Source organism: Plutella xylostella, chromosome Z, assembly GCF_932276165.1.
Source record: "Plutella xylostella chromosome Z, ilPluXylo3.1, whole genome shotgun sequence".
Lineage (NCBI taxonomy): Eukaryota > Metazoa > Arthropoda > Insecta > Lepidoptera > Plutellidae > Plutella > Plutella xylostella.
Window position 1 is genome coordinate 13,440,596 of NC_064012.1, and position 23,033 is coordinate 13,463,628.

The 23,033-nt window shown below is 38.5% G+C and overlaps 1 protein-coding gene across 7 annotated transcripts in view; it reads right to left on the reverse strand.

The window, feature by feature from the left end:
* Window positions 1-23,033, reverse strand: part of LOC105388272 (protein cycle) — an 81,765-nt gene that overhangs the window by 52,732 nt on the left and 6,000 nt on the right. Inside the window, exons 2-3 of one of the 7 annotated variants that reach the window (XM_048632686.1) lie at window positions 9,113-9,177; window positions 7,823-7,867 (exon numbers count right to left, since the gene is read on the reverse strand). The exons of 3 other annotated variants lie outside the window; for them this stretch is intronic. In XM_048632686.1, coding sequence (XP_048488643.1) covers window positions 7,823-7,867; window positions 9,113-9,117 — 50 coding nt within the window. In that variant the 5' untranslated portion in view covers window positions 9,118-9,177. Of the gene's footprint in view, window positions 1-1,100; window positions 1,839-2,543; window positions 3,260-7,822; window positions 7,868-9,112; window positions 9,178-23,033 lie in introns of those variants that run through there. 3 more of the 7 variants (XM_048632688.1, XM_048632691.1, XM_038122014.2) reach the window with 3 other exon arrangements.

Sequence of the window (23,033 nt, forward strand, 5' to 3'; positions counted from 1 at the left end):
GTGAAGAATTTATCGATGAAACTAGTTCTAAGATAATATACAGGATGATTGGTAAGTTTCCAGCATTTCCAGTCGCTTGAACCCTATGATGCATTATCCGAAAGCCAAATATTTCTGAGTTATTATATAAAAAATCGTTTTGCAATAGTGACTAAGATGTTGGCGACTGCCCATCATTGTTTAGATATCTTTTATGTTTTTTACTTTAAATATTGACATTTTGTATTTAATTATGGTTTTTACGTTTGTTATTTTTTTGACACACTAGATAAATATACGAATCCTTGTAACAACCAGCGATTATCCTTACTTCCTTACAAGTAAATATTAAACTAGTGTGTAGATCTAACTTTAAGTTGGGGAGGATGTTGGGGACTGCCCATGATTGTTTTGATATCTTTTGTTTTTTACTTATAATCGACATTTTGTATTTATTATTACGTTTGTTATTTTTTTGACACACTAGATAAATATACGAATCCTTGTAACAACCAGCGATTTTCCTTATTTCCTTACAAGTAAATACTTAACTAGAAGTGTAGGAAGCCTATAGTCATTAATAGTGTCAATAATGCAATATAATGTCTACACATTAATATTATGTTTTACTTGGTTTCACAAACAAAACTGAATTTACAAGAGTCCGATTGTAATAGTAACACTAAATTTGTTGTCGTGGGAATAACACCCATTTTAGTCATTTCAACACTATTTCTGTACTTTTTTCTCTCTGTGTGCGCTTCATTCCAAAATTTAAATTCGAATGGGTGTATCCTTTGGTTTACACAAAAGTCACAAAATCAAGGCAATCAATACAGGTTGTTCCAAAAATGATATAATAAGCCAAGAGGGGTGACTAAGAGGCTCATTATGAACAATATTTCTTCTACGACTTTTGAAAATTCGCCTTTTCTTCCCCTCGAATTTGGTATGGAGGCCTTATTATGGTAACTATGCATATGTTTTTCAGAAATTGTTGAATGGAAATTGTTAAGAGTGATCCCATTCGGCTTATTACACCCACCACTTTTGCAACATCCTGTAGATTGATTCGCGTATTTTCGGCCGGGAGTAAAAATGGTACAGCTGCATTCACTCACAGTTGGTGCAGAGTGCAGGGTTGCGGCGGGAGGTAGTGCGGCGGAGGGTGCAGCTCAGTCAGCTGCATGTACGGCAGCGAGTCCTGGCGGTGGAAGTGGCGGGCCATGGTGCAAGCACGTGTGTAACGCGCCGCTGCCAAACTGCGACTGACGCCGACCACTTGTCGCCCCTTTGACGACCCACCCCCGGTCTACAGGTACTTCGCACAACTTACAAGGAACTTCTTGGTATTGTTTACATTGAAATATTAATTGGTATCCGCTAGTAGTAGTAATAGTGATGCTGTGTGTTTACTGCAGCTGAGTTACGCGTTTGTATTGGGAAAGATTTAACGACGATACTCGTGGTTGCGTAAAAGTAGGTTAGTTAAGTCGCAAAAGTAGAAAGTGTTTGCGGTGGTAACTCCGCCCCGTGGCACCGCCCAACAGCTCCGCCACGCCTTGAGACCCCCTACTACCAGACAAAGTGACCATGACCAACTAGGTTTGACTCTATAGAGATGTAAAGAAAAGCAGCAAGGAGAGGGATATCGTGAGATCTATAGATGGCCGGGATCCGTCCTCGCGCTACAGAAGTGGTGAATAGATACTGCATCTGCGGAAGGGGACCCCTGTAAACCTTCACCTATTTTAAATAACGAGTATTATTGTTGCGTGGTATTAAATAAAAAAAACTTATTTTGAATATTTTTATGATTACCACGACGAAGTCGGGCTCGGATGATATTAGTTCAGAATATTAAATGTAATGCTTCCCAATTTATTTAATCGACAGTTTTATCAAATTTATCAACAATTTTGTATATAAAATATGAGTTTTGAGTACACATATTTGTGTATGGCAAGTAGACTTTATTGAAATCATACAAGTCTTTACATAAAAAAAAACAGTGAGTCGGTTCCTCACCACTCTTTTAACAGGACATTCTTGTACCAAGCCATACATACCCAACCGTTATTTGTGAATAGCTACCACTTCCCAATTATTTTTCATTAGTACTAATCTATCTCAACTGACAACTACATTGCATGGTTACAGCAACGTGCAAAGCGTTTAGATAAATAAACATAAACAAATTCATAGACGCCGTGTTATCAGCATCAATGGTGATTGGTGACGATATGAATTACAAATTGTTTATCAACAAACGAGAACAGTTTCAAGGGCGCGAGGGCGTGCGGGCCGGAGCAGACTAGCCCCACATAGCGCTACAACATACCAGAACATCCATACCAAACACATACTCCAAATTATGAATTAAACATCACAATACGGAATACGTTTCCAATAGTTGCTTCTATAATAATGAATAGATCTGTCATCTGATCTAGATTCTGGAAATGTCGAGTGTGTTTAGTGTTTACGATGTAAATGGCGCACGAGAGAGTAGAGGCAAGTACTTGTAGGCTATGCTCTACAAATAATTATGAAATATAAATTACCTTTCTGCAAATAAGGCTTAACTTGACTTTAAGGATCCAGTTTTGTGTTCCAAGTGTAAATCTTCAATATATTTTATCTGAACCATCGAGCTCAGCTTTATGTAACACTTCCGTCAGTTGGTTGGTAACTATGTGTATAGATTATTTACTCTATGTAGTGTTGTGGGTCGGTGGGACTGCATTATCTAACGAGCTGCATTGCACTGCGGACTGGATTCTGCAAACTTATGCTTTTTATTATGTAACTTGACATTGTACGAAGAGCTGGACTATTCACCGACGGACACCGGACAGGGGTCATAGCAATCACAACTTATCTTTACAATCTCCACAACTTTGCTACTATATATTATTAATTTATTATGTACTTGCCTAAGGACGATAGAGAAAATATTTCAATTTTGTATTTTGCAACAGCAGCCCCAGGTCGGTGTCCTTATTATATACTAGTAAGATAATTATGTGGCTAACTTGTGCTAAAGAAAATTACTGCTGCACCCAAACAATCCTTATTGCGGAGGTCTAGTTACGGAAACGCACAGCTGATGTCATAATGTACATGTATGTGTATAATCTATTGAGTAAGTCGTCGAACGCGTGACACAGCGCAGTAAATAAAGAGTACCGAGAGGGTAGTTACTAGGCCGTAAGGGATGGATCGTCCTTGTGGCGGTGTAGGACGCGGCGCGGCGCGGGCGCGGGCTCGTGGGCACTGCGCCGGCGCAGGACTGACGTCGCCGCCCCTGAACCTGACGCCGTCACCGCGACGCGACGTCACGTGCGCGGCGTGCACTGCGCGCTCCCTCGCCGCCGCACCCACGCGCCTCGGCCCCGCGCGGCGATGGACCGCGCGCCATGCAACACCCCCTGCCCCGCACTCCGCACTACCTTACACGTGCCGCACTGCTATGCTAGTAAACACGCCACCTATGTAATATTATGCAACTGCACTAAATGCATCATGTTGTGTATAGAAGTGCATTCCACTTCATTACATATAATATGTGGGTAGCTATAATCAATGCCTTTTGTAAGCCTTATAATCATTATTAGTCAGTTCGGGCCGTGCGAAATATTTGTAGTAAACAGCCGAATCACGTGCGGAGACATTTGAATTTCATAACTGAACTCATTTCACGTTTTCATGATTTTTCCATAAAAGTAGTGATGATATCGGTAAAAAATGTTTTTATTTCCATAACTTAGGTCTATTTTTACCATGATTATACAGCATATAGTTACTACCTAATAGCCTATTTTTTTCTATTCCTATAAATGCACACGTGCATAGCGTAATAAAAAATCCTTTTCAATAACATATCCTACTTCACAGTGAAATAAAACAGTCACATTCAAAACCTAGGTATATATTCTCAATATATATCTGAGCAAACCATTGGGTAATCTTCAATAATTAAGTATTTTTCTGTAATCCGAGAAGTAGGGAAGTAATTATAGCTGGGACCGTCCGTTTGCCACCGACGCCGACCTTCGGCCAGAACTAGGTTCTATTCTGCTAATTATACAGGGTGTCCAGTAGGAAAGTTCACTTTCCGATTCGAGAAAATGAATACCCAAATTTATTTGAAATGGATATATTAAGAAACTCAGCTTTTTTTTTTTTAATATCATTTCGTCTAATTGTTTACCATCTTTATCGTACACACTCTTCTAATCAAACACGTGAATTGACATTAAAACTCTTACAGAGTTGCTGGGATATTGTTTATTTACTGCCGGATATTTTCTTTCAGAGTCGCTAGTGTTCGTAGTTTGTTTGAATACACTTTTGAATTTACATAGCCTTACAGAAAATAATAGCATGAAGTGAGGTCGGGTGACCTGGGTGACCAGCAGATGTCTCCTAAAGTCAGTATCAATTTTTGTGGAAAAAGTGCCCTAACCGTGTCCATTGACTCCCTGGAGGTATGAAAAGTGGTCCCATTCTGTTAGAACCATGTTTTTCTGTTATAAGGTAGTCCGTTCTTACAATAGGAGCAATAAAAATTCAATTATAATCTTATATCGCCCCGAATTGACCGTCAAAGCATGGCCATTATCATTATCAAAAAAAAACGTCCTAATCATTTACTCGGTGCACATTTTCCTGGATACAGCATGCTCGGCACAGTGGGTTTGAAGCCCGAAATGGGTTGATTAATGGTAGAACCAGCTTCACTTGCCTTTTTAATCTACTTTTTCAAAAGGTTTACACTTTGGGTATCCCTTGTTGGGCCAATATTGTATTGAGAACAAAATTTCCGAACCGCAGCAGCGCACTATACAGGGCGATTGGAAAGTCGATGTATTCCTTCAAATGGGTTTTTAGACGAAGGCATTTCCAGTCGATTGAACCCCATAATGCATTATCCGAAAATCAACCATTTCTGAGTTATTTAAGTTTTAAGTTTTTTTTATAATTTTGCCAAAATTTATGTTTAAAAGCCAAATCTTTAAAAAACTAACCATTTTATTAATACTTTTTTGATTGTTTTGCATCAGTGACATCCTAGTCAACTAATTATAATAATTAAATGCGCAATTATAATAATTAAATGCGCAATATTCAACTTAATTTAGACACAGTGCTTCAAAATAATTGAAACATTAAGAAAATGTTTCAAAAGGTGTTTTAACGATGCAGCTGGTTATTGAGGTGCAAGAATAATAGAACATGCGGCTGATTTGGTGGTTTTATTTACAATGAAATGAAAAGATGGTGTAAAAGGTGTAAAAATATAACAAAGTCACAATGACATAAATACTATAAACAATAAAGGGTTCTAAATTCAAGCTATGTACATGGCCTCATAATAAGGCGTCGTGGCGTCGTCAACATGCTTCCCCCCTAGGGTGTGTGGGCGGCGGCGGCGCGGCGAGCTGCTGAACCGGGACATCAGTGCCAGCTTCACCCGGCGGCAGCGCGGGACCCACGGTTGTATCCTCAGGTGCAGGCCCCGACCAGTGCCGGGCTCAACCGACGGGCGCGCGGGACCTACGGTTGGTACATCATGTGCAGGCCCCGTGCTTGCCCGGTTCTCGCTCTGTTGCTCCCACTAGCGTGCTCACTCCCTATGATCTGCGTGGTGGACGGTGTGCTTCGGCTGACGCTCATCGTGCTGCTGCGGCACCCAGTCTCCGGTTCTCACTTCGGCTTTGGTGAGGGCTGCGTCGTCGTCGATGGACATCATGTGACGTCGACGGCACATTTTGTAGCCGAGTTGTTCGCCTTCGACCGAGTGCACATTTTTTGGCCGTATATCCTTTACATGCTTCCCCCCTGGGGTGTGTGGGCGGCGGCGGCGGCGCGGCGAGCTGCTGAACCGAGACATCAGTGCCAGCTTCACCCGGCGGCAGCGCGGGACCCACGGTTGTATCCTCAGGTGCAGGCCCCGATCAGTGCCGGGCACAGCCGACGGGCGCGCGGGACCTACGGTTGTTACATCAGGTGCAGGCCCCGTGCTTGGCTGGTTCTCGCTCTGTTGCTCCCAATAGCGTGCTCACTCCCTACGGTCTGCGTGGTGGACGGTGTGCTTCGGATAACGCCCATTGTACTGCTGCGACACCCAGTCTCCAGTTCTCACTTCGGCTTTGCTGAGGGCTGCGTCGTCGTCGAAGGACATCATGTGACGTCGACGGCACATTTTGTAGCCGAGTTTCGCCTTCGACCGGGTGCACTTTGGTGAGGGCTGCGTCGTCGTCGAAGGACATCATGTGACGTCGACGGCACATTTGTAGCCGAGTTGTTCGCCTTCGACCGAGTGCACATTTTTTGGCCGTGACCATTTTAGCGATGCAGCTGGTTGTTGAGGTGCAAGAATAATAGCACATGGTCTTTTGGTGGTTTTATTTACAATGAATGAAATGATGGTGTAAAAGTATCTAGCAAAGTCACAATGACATAAACAATAAAAGGTTCCAAATTCAAACTATATACATAGGGCCTCATAATAAGGCGTCGTGGCGTCGTCAACAAGGTGCAAACAGAAATGCTTAATTAAAAAAGTATTTTATCTAAAAAAAATCAGGCACTAAAGCTTAAAAACATAGTCAGTTTATAAGCTTTAAAATGACATATTACAATCTAAAATCGATTAAGGTATAACCAAGATATAGCCAAAACAACTACATAGGCGGACAAATCTCAGTAGGGAAACGAACAAGATTTGTTCCAATTTTAAGGTAAAAAGTCTTATAACTGGACTTTGTAGAGCTTCGAACCGTTTACTAGAAATTATTGTTTTCCTATATCGCGGTTCCTCAAAAGCACAGATCGACGACAAAATTGCTTCACCACATAGCACACACTTTTTGGCACAGTTCACCAGTCACATATTTTTAAACGATATAACCAAGAAATATCTGACCGGAAAAAACAGGCTAAACCAGATGTAGAGACTAGAGAGCAGTAGCTAGCCCAATTTGAAAACCCCTGGTCCATTTTTTTGGCGTAGTTTAGTTTACTTAGCTACTTCAATAAGCTCCACTTTCAATAAGGCAGCCTCAGGCTGCAGGCACATTGTGTGTTCATCTCTGTAAGCACTTGTTGATCTACTTGGTTGGAAACTCTCCCCTTAACTAGGCAATGTACTGGGAACACATTATTTTAAACCTATCATATTGAATTACCTACTGAAACCAATCAAATATAGTTAAGGGTTAACACACAAACCCCGGGTGTTGCTGTTGATCTGTTGAGTTTGAGATCGGAAGTTTGTAGAGGACGCAAAACCCACATTTTCATAAATAGGCCCCCCCGTTCTTGATTAACATTTTACGGGGAGGTGTAATTTGTAAATAATGTTTATATTTTTATGATAAGGTGTCTCATCTGACCCGTCTAGTTCAACGGCATTAGAACTAATTGGAAGGTAACTTGTTTCCCCTATATTAAGCAGGTTTAATTTCAAATTATTTGAATACGCAGCAAAATTCTCTCTCTTTATTATCGCATTGATCGTGGCATAAGAGTGGACACCTTTTATGTTATGCGACAAAATGCCACGGTTCGCGTTTTCAACCTTATCAACCACAGACCTGCGCTGTCTTGATCGTGCTGCAATCTATGCAACCACAAAACCGTCATTTTGCTCAGTGAGGGCTTTACCATCAAAACATAGACACATCTAAATGCTAAAAGCTAGGAGTTGGCTGGCAAAAGTCTTATAAATGTGTGAAATTTCGATTTAAACACCCAATAAACGAGGTTTTATTTTAGTAACACAGTGAATACCTACGCTCAAGGCAGCGGAGGCCCTAACATTCCGTTTCCTATATACCTGGGCAGGCGGGATCGCGTCATGAGCATGGTGACGCCACGGCACCTGCAACACAAAGTGGGACTCAAACAAACCACCACCAGGGATCGCCACCGTCTCCTACTCAATGTGCTGTGTTCGAAGCATACATATCATATATACTTTACGCACCCAAACCAAAAATACTGATTTTGTGGAAATTGTATTGTAACGTACAACACCGCAATGTTTAATAAATAAATATTTAAAAGCAGTCAGGACAGTTTTATCCGACCTATGTAGGTTTCTATCTTTCATTTGTCTAAAAACTTAGACCAAATTGGTATATCACTATTTCAAAACTAGTAAAATTATATTACATAAATAGTATTCTGTGTATCTTATTATGTATATATCTATGGAATTGTATTGCAAGGTAAGTGCCCTTGTTAAGGTGTACGGTTAGACACAATTAGGACGAGTCTTAATCATGGGTGGCCAAGAGGGAAGGCACCTAAGGTGAGAGTAATCTGCAGGTCAGAATACTGGTTCGTTAGGCGGCTAATTAACTCATTTACTTATTACTACTTAATAGAGCTAACAGCGTAACACATTTGTTCCTTATATTACACGTACCTATATTTTGAGGGGCAAAAATGAAATGAAACATTTATTTGAGTTTGAGAGACAAAAATATCACTAGCCCCACACTAGGATACCCTGTGTTGTGGGTACTAGCCTCTTCCGATACTGTGCAATATACAGTGGGTGATCAAATTATTATGAAAAAAATCACATTCTTAATAGAATGTGGTAAAAGATACCACTTGATAGCCTGTACTGTGTTCCATTCAAAATGACGCACACAGCACAAGATATGCATAGTCAAATATATAAAAAGAAATAGGTATATATTTTACTCAACTTTTAAGAAACTGTCGATAAACATCGGTAAATATTGCAAACAGAACAAACTAAACACACTAAGGGCCACTTGCAGAAACATATTAAATCTAGATTTAGTGTCAAATCTCGATTTAAGAAACGTCAGTCCATATAAAATTTGACACTAAATCGAGATTTAACACTAAATCTAGATTTAATATGATTCTGCAAGTGGCCATTAATATTTATTTAAGTAAAAAAAAACTAAAAACAAATAACGTCAAAATTTTACGATTTCATCAAAGAATTCCTCAAACAAAAAGACAAAAAACTGATCCTAAAATTTAAAACCATAAAAGTTTTTTTATAGAAAAATAATACGACAAAAGCTCAGCAAAATGTATAAAGTTAACATACATTGGAGGGCAGGAAAGTCACAAGACTTGCCTCATATTGAAGTTTGTACCAGCCCTGTAGTGCAGTTGAAGAATCAAAAATAAATAGATGAGCTCCTGAAAAAGATGAAATGTATGAGTTCGGCAATATTTTGAAGATCAATGGCTGCGAATTCCGCCGAGTTCCACTATTATGTTTACAGACTTTTGAGTGTAAAATATTTGTACGCATTACACTGAGTCACCATATTCTTTCTACGTTTATCCCAGATAAAATACGAAGAAAAACTATATATTGATCTATGTTAGTCTGCTTAAACTCCAGAATGCGGAACTGATTTGGCAAATTTTGGCCTGGAAAAAGTTATGAAAGTTTAGGGAAGGTTTAAAAGGTAAGATTGATGGAAAATATGGTAGGGAATGGAATTTGTGGCGCGGACTCTGTTTCACGGCATATGAAACTAAATAGTATCTCCCATATTCATAAAAAAGCTATCGAACGTTTTAGCTATAGAACTGTTGTTACTCTCTATATATACTGCTCTTTCAAACCCGAAGACACTAATGAAGCTGTTAGAAAAAATAACACCGATCTCGGATCGATACAAAAATGGGCCCTGAAGAACTCTTTAGTTTTAAATCCGCAAAAATCAAAATTTTTAATTCTGGGTACAAAGCATCAATGGGAATCTATAATATCTAATTTAAATCCATGCGTTCAAATAAATAATACAAATATAGAATGTGAAAAAAGTGCACGTAATTTGGGATTGACAATGGACAGCGAACTTAGATTTGAAGCCCATGTGGGCGCAAAGATAAGAAATGCCTTCTATAGATTAAAAGTTCTTTATGGCATCCGTAACCATCTCACAGAAAAAGTCCGAATACTGCTGACCGAGAGTCTAGTGCTTTGCCTCTTTAACTTCTGTGATGTGGTGTACGGTCCGAGGCTCTTCGTCAAAACAGAACGCGCTTGCGCGGCTTGCGCCCGTTTTTGCTTTCCTGTACCGAAGCGAGCCCATATAACGCCGTACCTAAACGAAAAAGGTAATTTAAAGATGAAAGCACGTAGGCAACTACATCTTGCAAGTTTAGTCCATAAAATAGTACACCACCATAAGCCTGAATACCTTTTTAATAAATTTACATGGGCTAAAGACTCACCGCCATAACTTGCGAAGTGTAGTTGCGGACAGAATGATAATTCAACGGCATAAAACCATGGGTTTTACAGGGTGTTTCAAATATGCAGCAACCAAAATATGGAACGATCTGCCCCCACCTCTGCACAAGTTTATGTCAATCCATACGTTTAAGAAACACTTGCGATCTCATCTTTTTGCCTAGCAAATAAAAACTATTTGAATTGCCTTTCCAATTTTAATGACTTAATTTTCAATGAATTAATCAAACCAAATCATTATCGAATGCAATATTTTAATTTTTAATTTAATTTTTATTATTACCTGTTATTATTTAATGAAGATGTCTGTTATTAATGTAATACACATATACTATAATTTATTGTTGTACCAAAGCCAGTATAAATTGAATTCATGAGTGACACAGGGTGTACACTGAAGGGGAAGTACTTCAAATACTGAAGATGGGAAATTTTAATACTATTCCTTAATACTTATTATTTTTACAAAAAAATCCTTCGGACGGGGACGGGAAAAAATCCTTAGAGACTAGATAACTTCCTCATGGGAAGAAAAACATTCTAAGGCGAAGCGAAGCTGGCGGCGGATCAGCTAGGCGTGGATAGGCGTGGATAGTAGTTTGTAAAAATTGACGTTCATCAGAAAATTTTATAATTTTACGATGAATAAAAAAAATTGAGTTTGAGTTTGAGAGTTTGAGTGAGTTTGAGTTTAGGCAGGGAACGGAATGAGTTCGTGCACATCGACACTACAGCAACGGGCACGGGAAAATGAATTTGTTCGATTACGCAGACGCAATACAGACCTGCATGTAGACCTGTATGTAGACCTGCTCCTGCGGGATTATGTTGTACTGGTGGCAAAGTAAAATTGCCACAATTGGTTCCACCACCTGAACCGTTACGCTCATTTGTTAATGAGATGGAAACTTAAAACTATTAGATGATGTCTTTTTAAAGTTACCAGCTCTAAATATCCTTCCATCCAAAGGTTGTCTGGAAGAAATCTTTTTAAGCGATAAGACCGCCATTTGTACATATGTGTTAGATTAAGTTTTGTAATGTTGTCCATAATTTTTGTGTCCAAATATCTTATCTTATCTCAAAAATACATATTATGCTTTAAATAAATTGTTACATTAAAGGGTAAAGGGCCCTACTCACACATCTGCCGCAGGGGCAATCTAGGGTGCACGGCGGTTGTAGCGATATCGGGAGTAACCCTACACACTTGCCTACCGTGCAGTGTTCCAGAGTAAGCCTGGATCTTTATGAAAAACATTATCCCTTTAAGTCCTTTAAAGTCACTGTAATTTCAAAATTGATCATACCTGTTACCGACAGGTTCCTCTAAAACAATAACGGCCTCCTTTGTATATATACTTCTTTATTATTTGACTTTCAAAAGAGTTGCTTTTTTGTTTTGTGTGTTGTAAATACACTAGATCGAGAAATACACGTATTTTATTTTGTCTAAAAATCCCGCTTTTCCTACTACCTACGCACCGTAGTTCACAAGTTATACTTTTTCCGACGTGCAACATTTTAACGGTGTATTACTCCGATTCAGGTTGGCATTTAAACAGAATGTAATATTTTTGCTTCCTGTCTTTGTCATTCACCATTGAGACGAGAAAAGCTGCAGGGCGATCACGAAAAACAGAGCTAACGTATAGAATCGAATGCGAGTGCGATTACTGTCAATTCGATAGGTAAAAAGTGTTCGAAAGTGCTGTCAAGTTGACACTAGTCGCACTCGCATTCGATTCTATATTTTTCGTGATCGCCCTGCTGTTCTACATACATGCTTCGACTGGTACAGCAGGGCGATCACGAAAAATATAGAATCGAATGCGAGTGCGACTAGTGTCAACTTGTCAGCACTTTCGAACACTTTTGCCTAAAAATTTACAGTTGTCGCACTCGCATTCGATTCTATACGTTAGCTCTGTTTTTCGTGATCGCCCTGCTGAAGAGTAAGACGAGGTGTGGCGGGCGATGACAAAGTGGGTGGATTTCAATTGCCCAAATCCCCAAACACTATTTAGAAAATGGTTTTTGAACATGCTGAGCAACTCAGATGTCAAACAGTGAAACCCATAGTAGTCATGAAGGAAAATGGACAAGGTTTACACTGACTCTCGACGAATGGACTCCTCTTAGAAACCGAAGATACCACACGGTATCCAGCTCGCCGTTATAGATACCTTGTCCATATAGTGTAACGAATACCGTATCGTAAAGAATTACAAAATACACAATTTAATAGTTTTTGTTTTTGTTTTATTTTGCCCTATACAACCTTTACACCAAAAATATGCCACTTATAAAAAAAAAGTCTAATACCGGAATTAATACCGGGATCCCGGTATTGAGGTCTAATACCGAAACGCAATACCGGGAGTGCTTGTCCTATTCAAAACCCATCGTCACAGGGAGCCTGGTTGGCAGGGGATACTCCTGCAAGCCTGCAACATGCCCTTACATGCACATTATTCTGAAGAAACTTGCTTGTGGAGTCAACACCAGACGCGGTGGTACTATGCGGTGCGGATGTCCTCTCCAGGGACTCCCACGGAGGAGCTAACTTTACGCAGAAAGCTTACTGCAGATGTGTGGGGCTTGTGATGGAGTGAGCGAAGCCTACGTTGCTACTTGAGGGGGCGGCTACAACCTGGAATTGCTGTTTCCCGTGCGTGAGGATAATCGACGCTGGGTTACTGTAGGCAAGCTGGAGTCCCACTAAAAAAAACTTTGTTAAACTCCCATGAAGGTGTCATTACTAGCCACAGTAAAATAATGCAGGCGAGGGAGTATACGCGCGAGTATGCTAGGACGTTGTAGCGAGCAATGTAGGAGACATAATAATGGCAAAGTTGTCGAAAAGGGAAAGTAGTCGAAATAGGAAATTAGACGAGGTGCCGAAGCATTCCCCCTTCAGGGGAAGGGGTAGGAAATGCTCCGAGACGCCAAGTATTTATTGCCATCGAAGATATAGGACATAATTATCAAAGCCTGGATGAAAACTGGAAAAATAATAAACCAATTCTGAAGCATCATCATTCAAAACCATGGTCACAGGGACCCTGGTTAGCAAGGGATACTCATGCAATATGCCCTTACAAGCACATTAGTCTGATGAAACTTGATTGTAGATATACTTCACACCATGGTCACAGGGAGCCTGGTTGGCAAGGAATACTCCTGCAATATGCCCTTACATGCACATTAGTCTGATGAAAGTTGATTGTGGATACATTTAATACCTTGGTCACACGGAGCTTGGTTGGCAAGGGGTACTCGTACTCGATGCATTAATACAAAAAAAAGTTAACAACATTACAACTAACAATGGACAACCTAAAAAATTTGGTGCCTCAATGGAATTGCCGTTTACCGTGAGGATAATAGACGCCAGGTTATTGTAAGCCATCTTGAGACATTATGGGAGGCTTTCAACTCCCGAAGCCCGAGCGGTGTGCCTCATAAGATTGGCACAGCCAAAAGGAGCCGTGAGTCACATAAAGGGTCCCTGTTGAAAATCAGCGCTGCAGCTGCATAATATGTACATGCATCAATTAAATTCCGACTGTTTCAGACCGCCTACCACTGGCCAATACGTTGGCCTGGAGAAATCGCGGCGGTCAAGGAGAAGGAGCTACGACTCCGCTTGGAAGGAGAAATTAAACCAGGCTCTGAAAGCCCGGGAGTCAAATCTGCAAATCCTTTTCTAGTAGATCATCATAATAAAGGTACATTGTCATTGTCATACTGTATGGGTCTTGTATTATGTACGGAACCCTTTAAGCGAGGTCGTCTTGGCCGGTATTTATAACTTCTTACTTCATTAGTGCTTGAGATACCTCCTTCTAATTTGAAGTACTGGCCACTTGATTATTTGATAAGCAAAACATGATTAAATGTCATTTGATAATATTATTTATTTCTGTATTGAGTTTTTCCAATTAAGATGTCGAATTTAAATCTAAAATTTATAAAAAATTATGCAGTTCTTTTGTGTGACGGATATAGATATAATTTTGTGAGAATATATTCCAATCAAAATTCCTATTGGCGTTGCTCTAACAGAAGTGAGTGCAGTGCATCTTTAACCCTTAACGCAGATACAACTGCCATGATTGTGAGAAAAAAAGAATCGTTGCATTGTTGTGAAAAAAATATAGACAGAATGCATAGGGAACTGGTTCTAGAAACCGCCAAGAAGAATGTATGCGAAAATATGTCGGCAGTAAAAAAAAATTACGAAAAGGCTGTAATGGATTTCGTGAATCTAAACCCTTCAGCTTCAGTACAAATGCAACCCTTCGAAGCCATTAAAGACACTTTGCATAGAAAAAGAAGGAAGTATTTAGACGTAGCCAAAACCGAATTTACCAAATCCATCGATGTGTGTATTCCAGTATTAATTAAAAAAGATTTCCTAGAGTGCGAGTATGAATTGGATACACAAAATAAAATAATTGTGTTTTCTAGCCGAACATGTCGAGGAGTATTAAAGTCTTGTGCAGATCAAGGTAAAGTGGTTTTTGGGGACGGCACCTTTAAAACAGCACCCAGCCCGTTTTATCAAATGTTCACAATATTTGTTGACATTAAGGGTCGGCAATAGGGAATCGAGGGTTGGCATTGTCATAGAATTATATAGTAAATGATGCTCTACAGCCTTGAAAAAAATCACACAGGTAGCCGAAGAGTCTAGCTAGGTGCTGAATCATTCGAATTTAAGTAAATGCTTATGGATAACTGTAAATTAATTTCAGAAAACCAGTAAATCACACTCCCGTATTGTAACAACTGTGTCGTAATTATCAAGAATTTTCATATGATTCTTATCAAATTATAAAGATAAATGCTTGGACTAGGCGATAAATACCTTGTTTTTAAATAAACACACACCTATTTTGTGTAAATTAATAACAAACTTGGGCAATTTTTTTCCCTCAAATCTTCATACAAATATCTATGGCGGCTTTCTGTGTTATAAAATCATAAACACAAGCGACGTTTGACTCAGTCGGCCGCTGGCCTCCAAAGAAGGGTCACGTCGGTTTAGGCAGCACTGACAGCTCGCGATCTTTTCGTGTACAGATACAAAATCACTGCACATTGGTTGTCATTGCACTTTTTCAACTTTTATGACACCAACATAATTTGATTTGAAATTGAGGAAGCATAATTCTTACACTATATTCAATACATTAAATTAAATTAGATAGTGGGCAATGTTCTCGCGTGACATTTCAGTCTCGTAAAGGTCCGATGAGGAGCAGGAATATAGCGAATTGATCTAAGTGATGACAATACGTAGGAACATTAGGTTAGGATTCATCAAAAACACAGTCTCATGGTACTGGTTGAGGAATGGTCTCGTGAGGATCTGATGAGGGCAGTAACAAGGTGGTGACTGAATTTTATTTCAAAGATGTTAATAGCTAAAAGCATCGAGTTTGGGCTATTAAGTATGTTTTTCAGAGAGACAGAAATATATTTTAGGTTTCCTCTGGATTAGTTAGGTTTACTGGGTTTACTAAATTCATTCGTAACGTAAAATTGACAATGACGGAATTTCTTCTATAGACAGTAGTTACTAAAAAAACCAACGATAGATGGCGTAATTTGCAGAAGTACCTATCTAGTCACCCTGTCACGGGGTGACTTCGGTTGGTAACTCAGAAAAAATACTATATGTTATTGCATCAATAATAAAAAAAATCAAGAAAATATTCAAAGTTTCCATCCTCGCACACAAATCACAAACTCATGCCCTGTTCTAGGAGCAGGGTCTACCCTAGTGCATTTTCATGACCACTTTTCTGTTCTACCTTTTTTGGCCCAAGATTTATTTGCCTAATCTCGTATTGCATAGTAACGTTTGGTCAAAGTCTCGTTTCGCCGAAAATCGTATGGCATAAATCTCGATTAGTAAAAAGTTATTTCGCATTATCTTGTTTAGCCTAATAAGGGTATGGCCAAATCTTGAATAGCCTAATAATAGGTTTATACAAAGTAATAATATTTATTTGGCTTTAACTTTGACGGAGCGTCTCTCTATAGCGCAAACTGGTGCCTTGTATTGTTTCCGCTGTTTGGAAAACGCTCCGCTCCGCTTCGCTGCGCTCCGCTTTGGTTTTGATGAATATGTGCACCTAACACGCTCCTCCTCGTTTTGCTCGTCGTCGCACCTATCTTTAGGTTTCGATCTCATGGGGTTTGTAATAATTATTGTATGTGTATTATAAATGTATGTTGTATTGCTCGTTAACTTTCGATTTTTTAATCATTCAATATCGTGATTTTTGGGATGTATGAGAAAAAATACCACAATTTGTACATTTAATACATACTTAATATATTATTTATTAAGATAACATTAGGAGAAACTAGATTATACATAGGTATAGACGAACATACATTTGAGCAAACGAAACTTAGGTGTTTAAAGATTGTGCCTAAAGAGTTTTAGACGAAACGAGCCTTATGCCACATAATTCTTGGCAAAGTGATGGTTCGGCCAAAAAAGTTTAGACCATACGAGTTATGCGAAATGAGTTTTGGTCAATAAAGATTATGCGAGATGAGGGGAACCGCCACTTTTCACTTGTGTCCCACCGGTTTCTGTGCTCAGCGGAATAGCACCATTAACCATTATTATTCTGAGATATCATCACTTCTTATTCTGAGTTACCCAACATAAAAACACGCCATCTATTGAAATCATTTTTTAATTAGGATTTTTCTATGGTGTGGTCCCCAAATTTAAGGGTAAAAGCAAAATAATTATATTTTAACCTTTTTTTATACCTATTATATTAAAAGACCAATTCAACGATACCCTACCTACACCATCAAAATAACCGGAAAAAATATCAGCCCCAATTTACTTGTATGGGAGAGGGAGTACCCCAATATTTTTTTGGGGTACTCCCCATATCTATGCGAAATATCAGCTTGATATCTTTACCCGTTTCTGAGAAAAAGGGCGGTGACAGACAGTCAGTCAGACAGACGGACAACAAAGAGATCTTATAACGGTTGCTTTTTTTCCTTTTGAGGTACGAAACCCTAAAAATAAGAAAAAATATTATTCTGCTACCAAAAAATATACTTACAAATATACAAACATACAATCGAAAAATATTACCCTCCTCCTTCGGCAGTCGGGTAAAAACAAGTGAGACAGGGGGTCATTCTGAACTTTTGTTCTACGAGTTTTAAAAATGAACAAAAAAAAACCTTTTTCATAGAAACTTTGATGACACGTGACTTTTTACCATGGAAAACGAATATTTTTTTTCGCCAATTTGCAAAACTCGTAGAACAAAAGTTGTTCAGAATGACCCCTTGAGTTGAGTCATCCCCTTTCGGCTTAGTATACCCTTAGTATCTACACTTTAATACCTGTAGTTACCTTTCTACAAGTAAGTAAATACTACATTTGTTTAGAAAGCTAATCGGGTTCCGAGTATGGAGAAAAGTGGCACCCCTATTAATTTCTACTCTTTCCTGGTGCTTACCAGTGTAATTAAAAATTATACTTACCCTCAAATCACTACTTGAAAATAATTGTCAATAAAGTTGGCGAGTAAAAGTTTATGACCCACTGTGCAAACTTACATGTGTGCGTGTCACTGCGTGTGCTGTGTGAAGAGCATTGAAAACCCAAATTTGGCGGGGCACGTCACCCTGTACGGGCCCTTAACAGCTGCAATGAGACTACCAATGTCAAACGCTTTCAAAAGATATATTCTGATTTGAAAGCTTTAGGTAGTGTTGCCGTATAATCGATGTCACATCGATCATGTAAATGGGGCCCAAATAAAATAATCTAACAATCGATATGACTATCAATATTATCAATTCCCATATTTATGCAATATAATCGATTATAATCGATTAATCAATTAAAATTTGTAGTTAATATAATATAATCGATAGTATCGATATCAAGTTTTGAAGCGATACTATCGATTATATCGATTTAATTGACGTTTCGTTAAGATAGTATCGTATCATATTTGAAAAAAAATAATATGAGTGACGATTCTATCGAAAAATAGTTGCAAATAAATCGATTGTTACATAATGATCAATACAATCCATAGTATTGGATTGATTCCTGTTAAAAAGGTAAAACCTCCTTATTACAAGTAAAGCACTGGCCTGTACAAACGTAATACAAAATGACACTGACAGTCAATAAACAGACATTAATACATAAAATATATATTATTATTTTCACTTCTGCTTTATCCTAAAATAATAGGTTATGGGCCCAGAGGTAAAATAAAGGGGAATTATAAAACGAGCGACCAAAAAAAAACTTTGCGACTGATGATGACATACTGTTTTAATAACTTGAGCGGTATGAATTTGAGTAAGCGAAAAATTAACTACACTGACGACGAATATTGATTTATAATAAAATCCAGAACGAGCTTACAAAAAGTGGATTGTGATAAATCCATTTCAGATATTAAAATTTTATCCGAGCGACTTCATTACTAAGTGAGCGACTGGAAATACAGAGAGGGCAACTTCAATATTAAGATAGATTCGATTTTTCTAAGTGAGGTTATACTTAGCGTACTACTAAAAAGTTCACTTTGAGCAAAGTTTTGTATGCTGCTTTATTAATGATTATTGGTTACTGATATTCTATTTGAGGGCTTATGTTTTTTATTTTGATACGCTTTTTTAATAAAAACTACAGATTTTTAATTCAGGCCGGTATGATTAAAAAATCTGACGGTTGGATACTGTCTGGACGAGTTCGGGAAAATATGGAAGGTACTAAATTAGTGAACATGCATACTACGATAAAAGAAAATATTGTGCTAAATCAATTTTGGGAGATAGAGAACAAGCCTGACGTTATCAAAAGGCAACTAACGATAGAAGAAGAGCTTTGTGAAGAAAAGGTTAAATCAACAACTGAAAGGGATCAAAACGGCCGGTACCTAGTGCGATTACCATTTAAAGTTGAAGACTCAAAATGTGAATATGGTGGTACAAGAGAAGGGGGGTCAGTCTCACTATTCCTATTGAGCTTTCCCATTGATGGTAATAGTGATACTACTTGTATCACTATCCCCATTGCGTTTATATAACCGCTACTATTCGCGACCAATAAAACGCCCGATATTATGACCTCTTTATTTGTTTTGATATCTATACAGGCAATTAGTAATAATAAGTCACAATGACAATAATGATTTTCAATGACGTTTCCATTTCTAAAGCCCCATCCATACGCTTGCTGTTTGTCACAAACACGGCAAACAGCAAACAAAGTCGCAAACACCAACCACAATCACCGAACACAAACAGCCATCCACATGCTCGGCGAACGCTCATAACATTCCGAACCGGCAAACACGGCGGACGACGAGCTATTACTTTCGGGTTGACATATTTTTATTATATAAATTAAAGCAAGAGAAAGAAAAAAGGAAAATAAGAAGAAAGCAAAGACGATGTGGGTCTGGTCCAGATGGACTTCCTCCTTTGTTTCTCAAACGATGTGCTGAAGCGCTTACATATCCACTAACCTTTATCTTCAATACCTCTCTAAAATCTGGCGTATTTCCATCCAGGTGGAAGGAGGCCCGTATTGTACCTAGGGTTTCTGGTCGAGAATTCTCGAGCTCGAGAAGATTCGAGAAACTCGGCTTGGTTCGAGACGAGAAAAAAATCTGAAGACTCGAGAATTTCTCGAGCCTTGAGATAAAAATTAAGAATATTCAATTTGAATTTTCCTGCGCCGCTTTTAACAACACACACGCATACCATGCGCGTGTATTATGATTTATTATGTTTCATCTCCATTTAAGCTAGTGCTGTACAGATAATACCAATGAATGGTTAAAAGATAACGTAGTAATAGTTCGTACTGTGTCTTAGTTCAGGTGGACCAAAAGAAGTCATCCGATGTTGTTTGGCTCTCATTATTTTTCTAAATGAAAACCTTCAATTCTGATATTTGATTATGTTTATTTGAACCTTTACATTTTTATTTGTAAATTCGAGAAGATGATATCAGCCAAATAGGCGCCGTCACAATTGATTGCCATACGGGCTCGTTTTATGGCATTCCTCATCACTTCAGCGAAAACTTCGGGCGACAGATTCTCGCACTCGTGTCGAATGTTGTCCTTAAGGGCTTCCAAAGACACGAGCTTATTTACATAAACACGGGACTTCAAAAAACCCCAGAAAAACTGACTGAAACGGTTAAATCGGGCGATATTGCAGGGGAAAATTACAGATAAAACGAAAAAAAAGGCGACACGAGAACTGAATAAAGACAATTATTCTGCGTTCTTGGGGAGTATATCAGTCCACGGCTTTTAAAATTGTATTCTGCATTTGTCTAGTCCACCAATATAAAAACTGATTTGAAATTGGCGGCCATTCGCACAAATGAGAGCAACTTCCAATAGGGTGATTACTTTTGGCCTACCTTGTACTAAGTAATAAGTACATAGCTATACAGCTAATTATGAGTATTTAGTAGAATATTTTATTTGTGATTAAGTTGAAAAAGTAAAAAATGAAGATTTTGTGTATTTTTTTAAAATTAAGGCTTTTTTCTAAAGGTCTTCTTAGAAAGGCTCGAGACTCGAGAAGACTCGAGAATTTGGGCTCGAGAATTCTCGAAGCTCGAGAACGAAAACAGGTCGAGAAATCAGAAACCCTAATTGTACCAGTTCATAAGAAAGGCGAACTGGAAAATGTTAGAAACTATCGGCCTATTTCCATACTTAGCTCTTTTTCCAAATTGTTCGAATCTTTAGTTTGTCCCGTTATATCCAATCATACTAGATCTATGATAAGCATAAAGCAGCATGGTTTTCAGCGCGGTAAGTCTGTGACTACCAACTTGGTTGCATTTGTGGCAGACATTGCTGAAAATTTAGAAAAACGTATCCAAACCGACGCCATTTATACCGACTTCAGCAGTGCCTTTGACATGGTTAGCCACGCGATCTTGTTACGAAAGCTTGGTAGTTACTAGGGCATGCAATACCGTAATACCGGTATCCGTAATACCGGGATCCCGGACCAAATTTCAGCTTTTTTCAATACCGGTATTGAAAGTTAATACCGGTAATGAAGTAATACCGGAATAGGACGTTTTTAGGCTATAAATAAAGCGATTAAGATTTAGTTAGCCTTGTGTTCCTATATACTGTGAAAGCGCACTTGTTCCTAACCGTTTAATGCAGTTTTCGGCTGCTAGAAATCTATTGTTGACCATGCGTAAACCGACACCGGATGAAAAAAATAATTTATTCTAAAATTTAAACTCGAAAACTGAATTCTCGTAAAAATCTACAACAAAATACAGAATATGATTGCATTTTCTTGTTTTATTTTGACGTATACGACCTTTAAAGACAGTATATGCCATTTATTACAAGGAAGTCTAATACCGGTATTAATACCGGGATCCCGGTATTGAGTTGTAATACCGGAACTCAATACCGGTATTGAAAATTGTTCCGGTATTGCATGCCCTAGTAGTTACGGTATATGTGGTACGCTTCACTCATGGTTTTCATCCTATCTAAAAGATAGACGATTGCAAGTGGTTGCGGGTGGATATGAATCAGATACCTACATATCAACATCCGGGGTACCGCAGGGATCGCACCTGGGCCCAGTTCTGTTCTTATTATTTATTAACGACATTACTAAGTACATAAAACATTGTAGTTGCTCAGTTTTTGCAGACGATATGAAAATATATAGACCTGTTAAGTCGCTGGAAGATGTACGTTTCATTCAAGAGGATCTGAACAGTATAAAACAATGGTGTGACCAAAACTATATGTCCTTGAACGTATCTAAATGCAACCATATTAAATTCACCAAAAACATCAATAAGGTAGAATCCTCGTATTTAATCGGCAGCGGGCATATAAAAGAAGTGACTGAAATTCGAGACTTGGGGGTGATACTGGACAGTAAGTTGAGTTTTAGTGCTCACTACGACCATATTATTGCAAAATCTTTTAAAATGTTAGGATTTATAAAAAGATCATCAAAAAAATTTAAAAACTCTAACACCAAAATTCTTCTCTTTAATGCTCTAGTTAAGAGTAGTCTCGAATACTCAAGTGTTATTTGGAATCCTATGTACAATGTACACAATACCAGATTAGAACGTGTGCAAAAATCATTCACAAGGCATCTTGCATACCATGAAAAGGGATTTAGTAGAAGGAACGACTACAATTCCCGCTTAGAATATTTTAAAATGGTATCGTTAGAAAATCGTAGGCAGCTAATGGATCAAATTTTCCTTTGGAAAATCATCAACCACCAAATATGTAGTCCCGAAGCGCTCGCAAGAATATCTCTTTCCGTCCCGAGATCAAACCGTCGCCTTCCTCATACGTCAACTTTCTACATACCTGTACTAAAAGCAAATACCACCCGAAACTCCCCTGTTTACCGTATGTTAATGGGGTACAATAGAATAAACGCTAGACTTCACGAAAAAAATAAAGATATTGACGTTTATCATGACTCTCTCGGCTCATATAGGAATAAAGTACTGGACGCCCTACATTTAGGTTAATTAGGTTTAGGTTTTTATTATATCTACTCATAGTTGCATGTTAGTTTAAGTAAGCTGTTGTAAATATAAAAATGTTGTGTTCACCTATAATTGGGGTACATACGTGAACAATTCTTGTATAAAATAATATTAAAACCTTTATGTATGATATCCTGTTGGTGTAACCTTATATATAAATAAATAAATAATAATAATAATAATAAA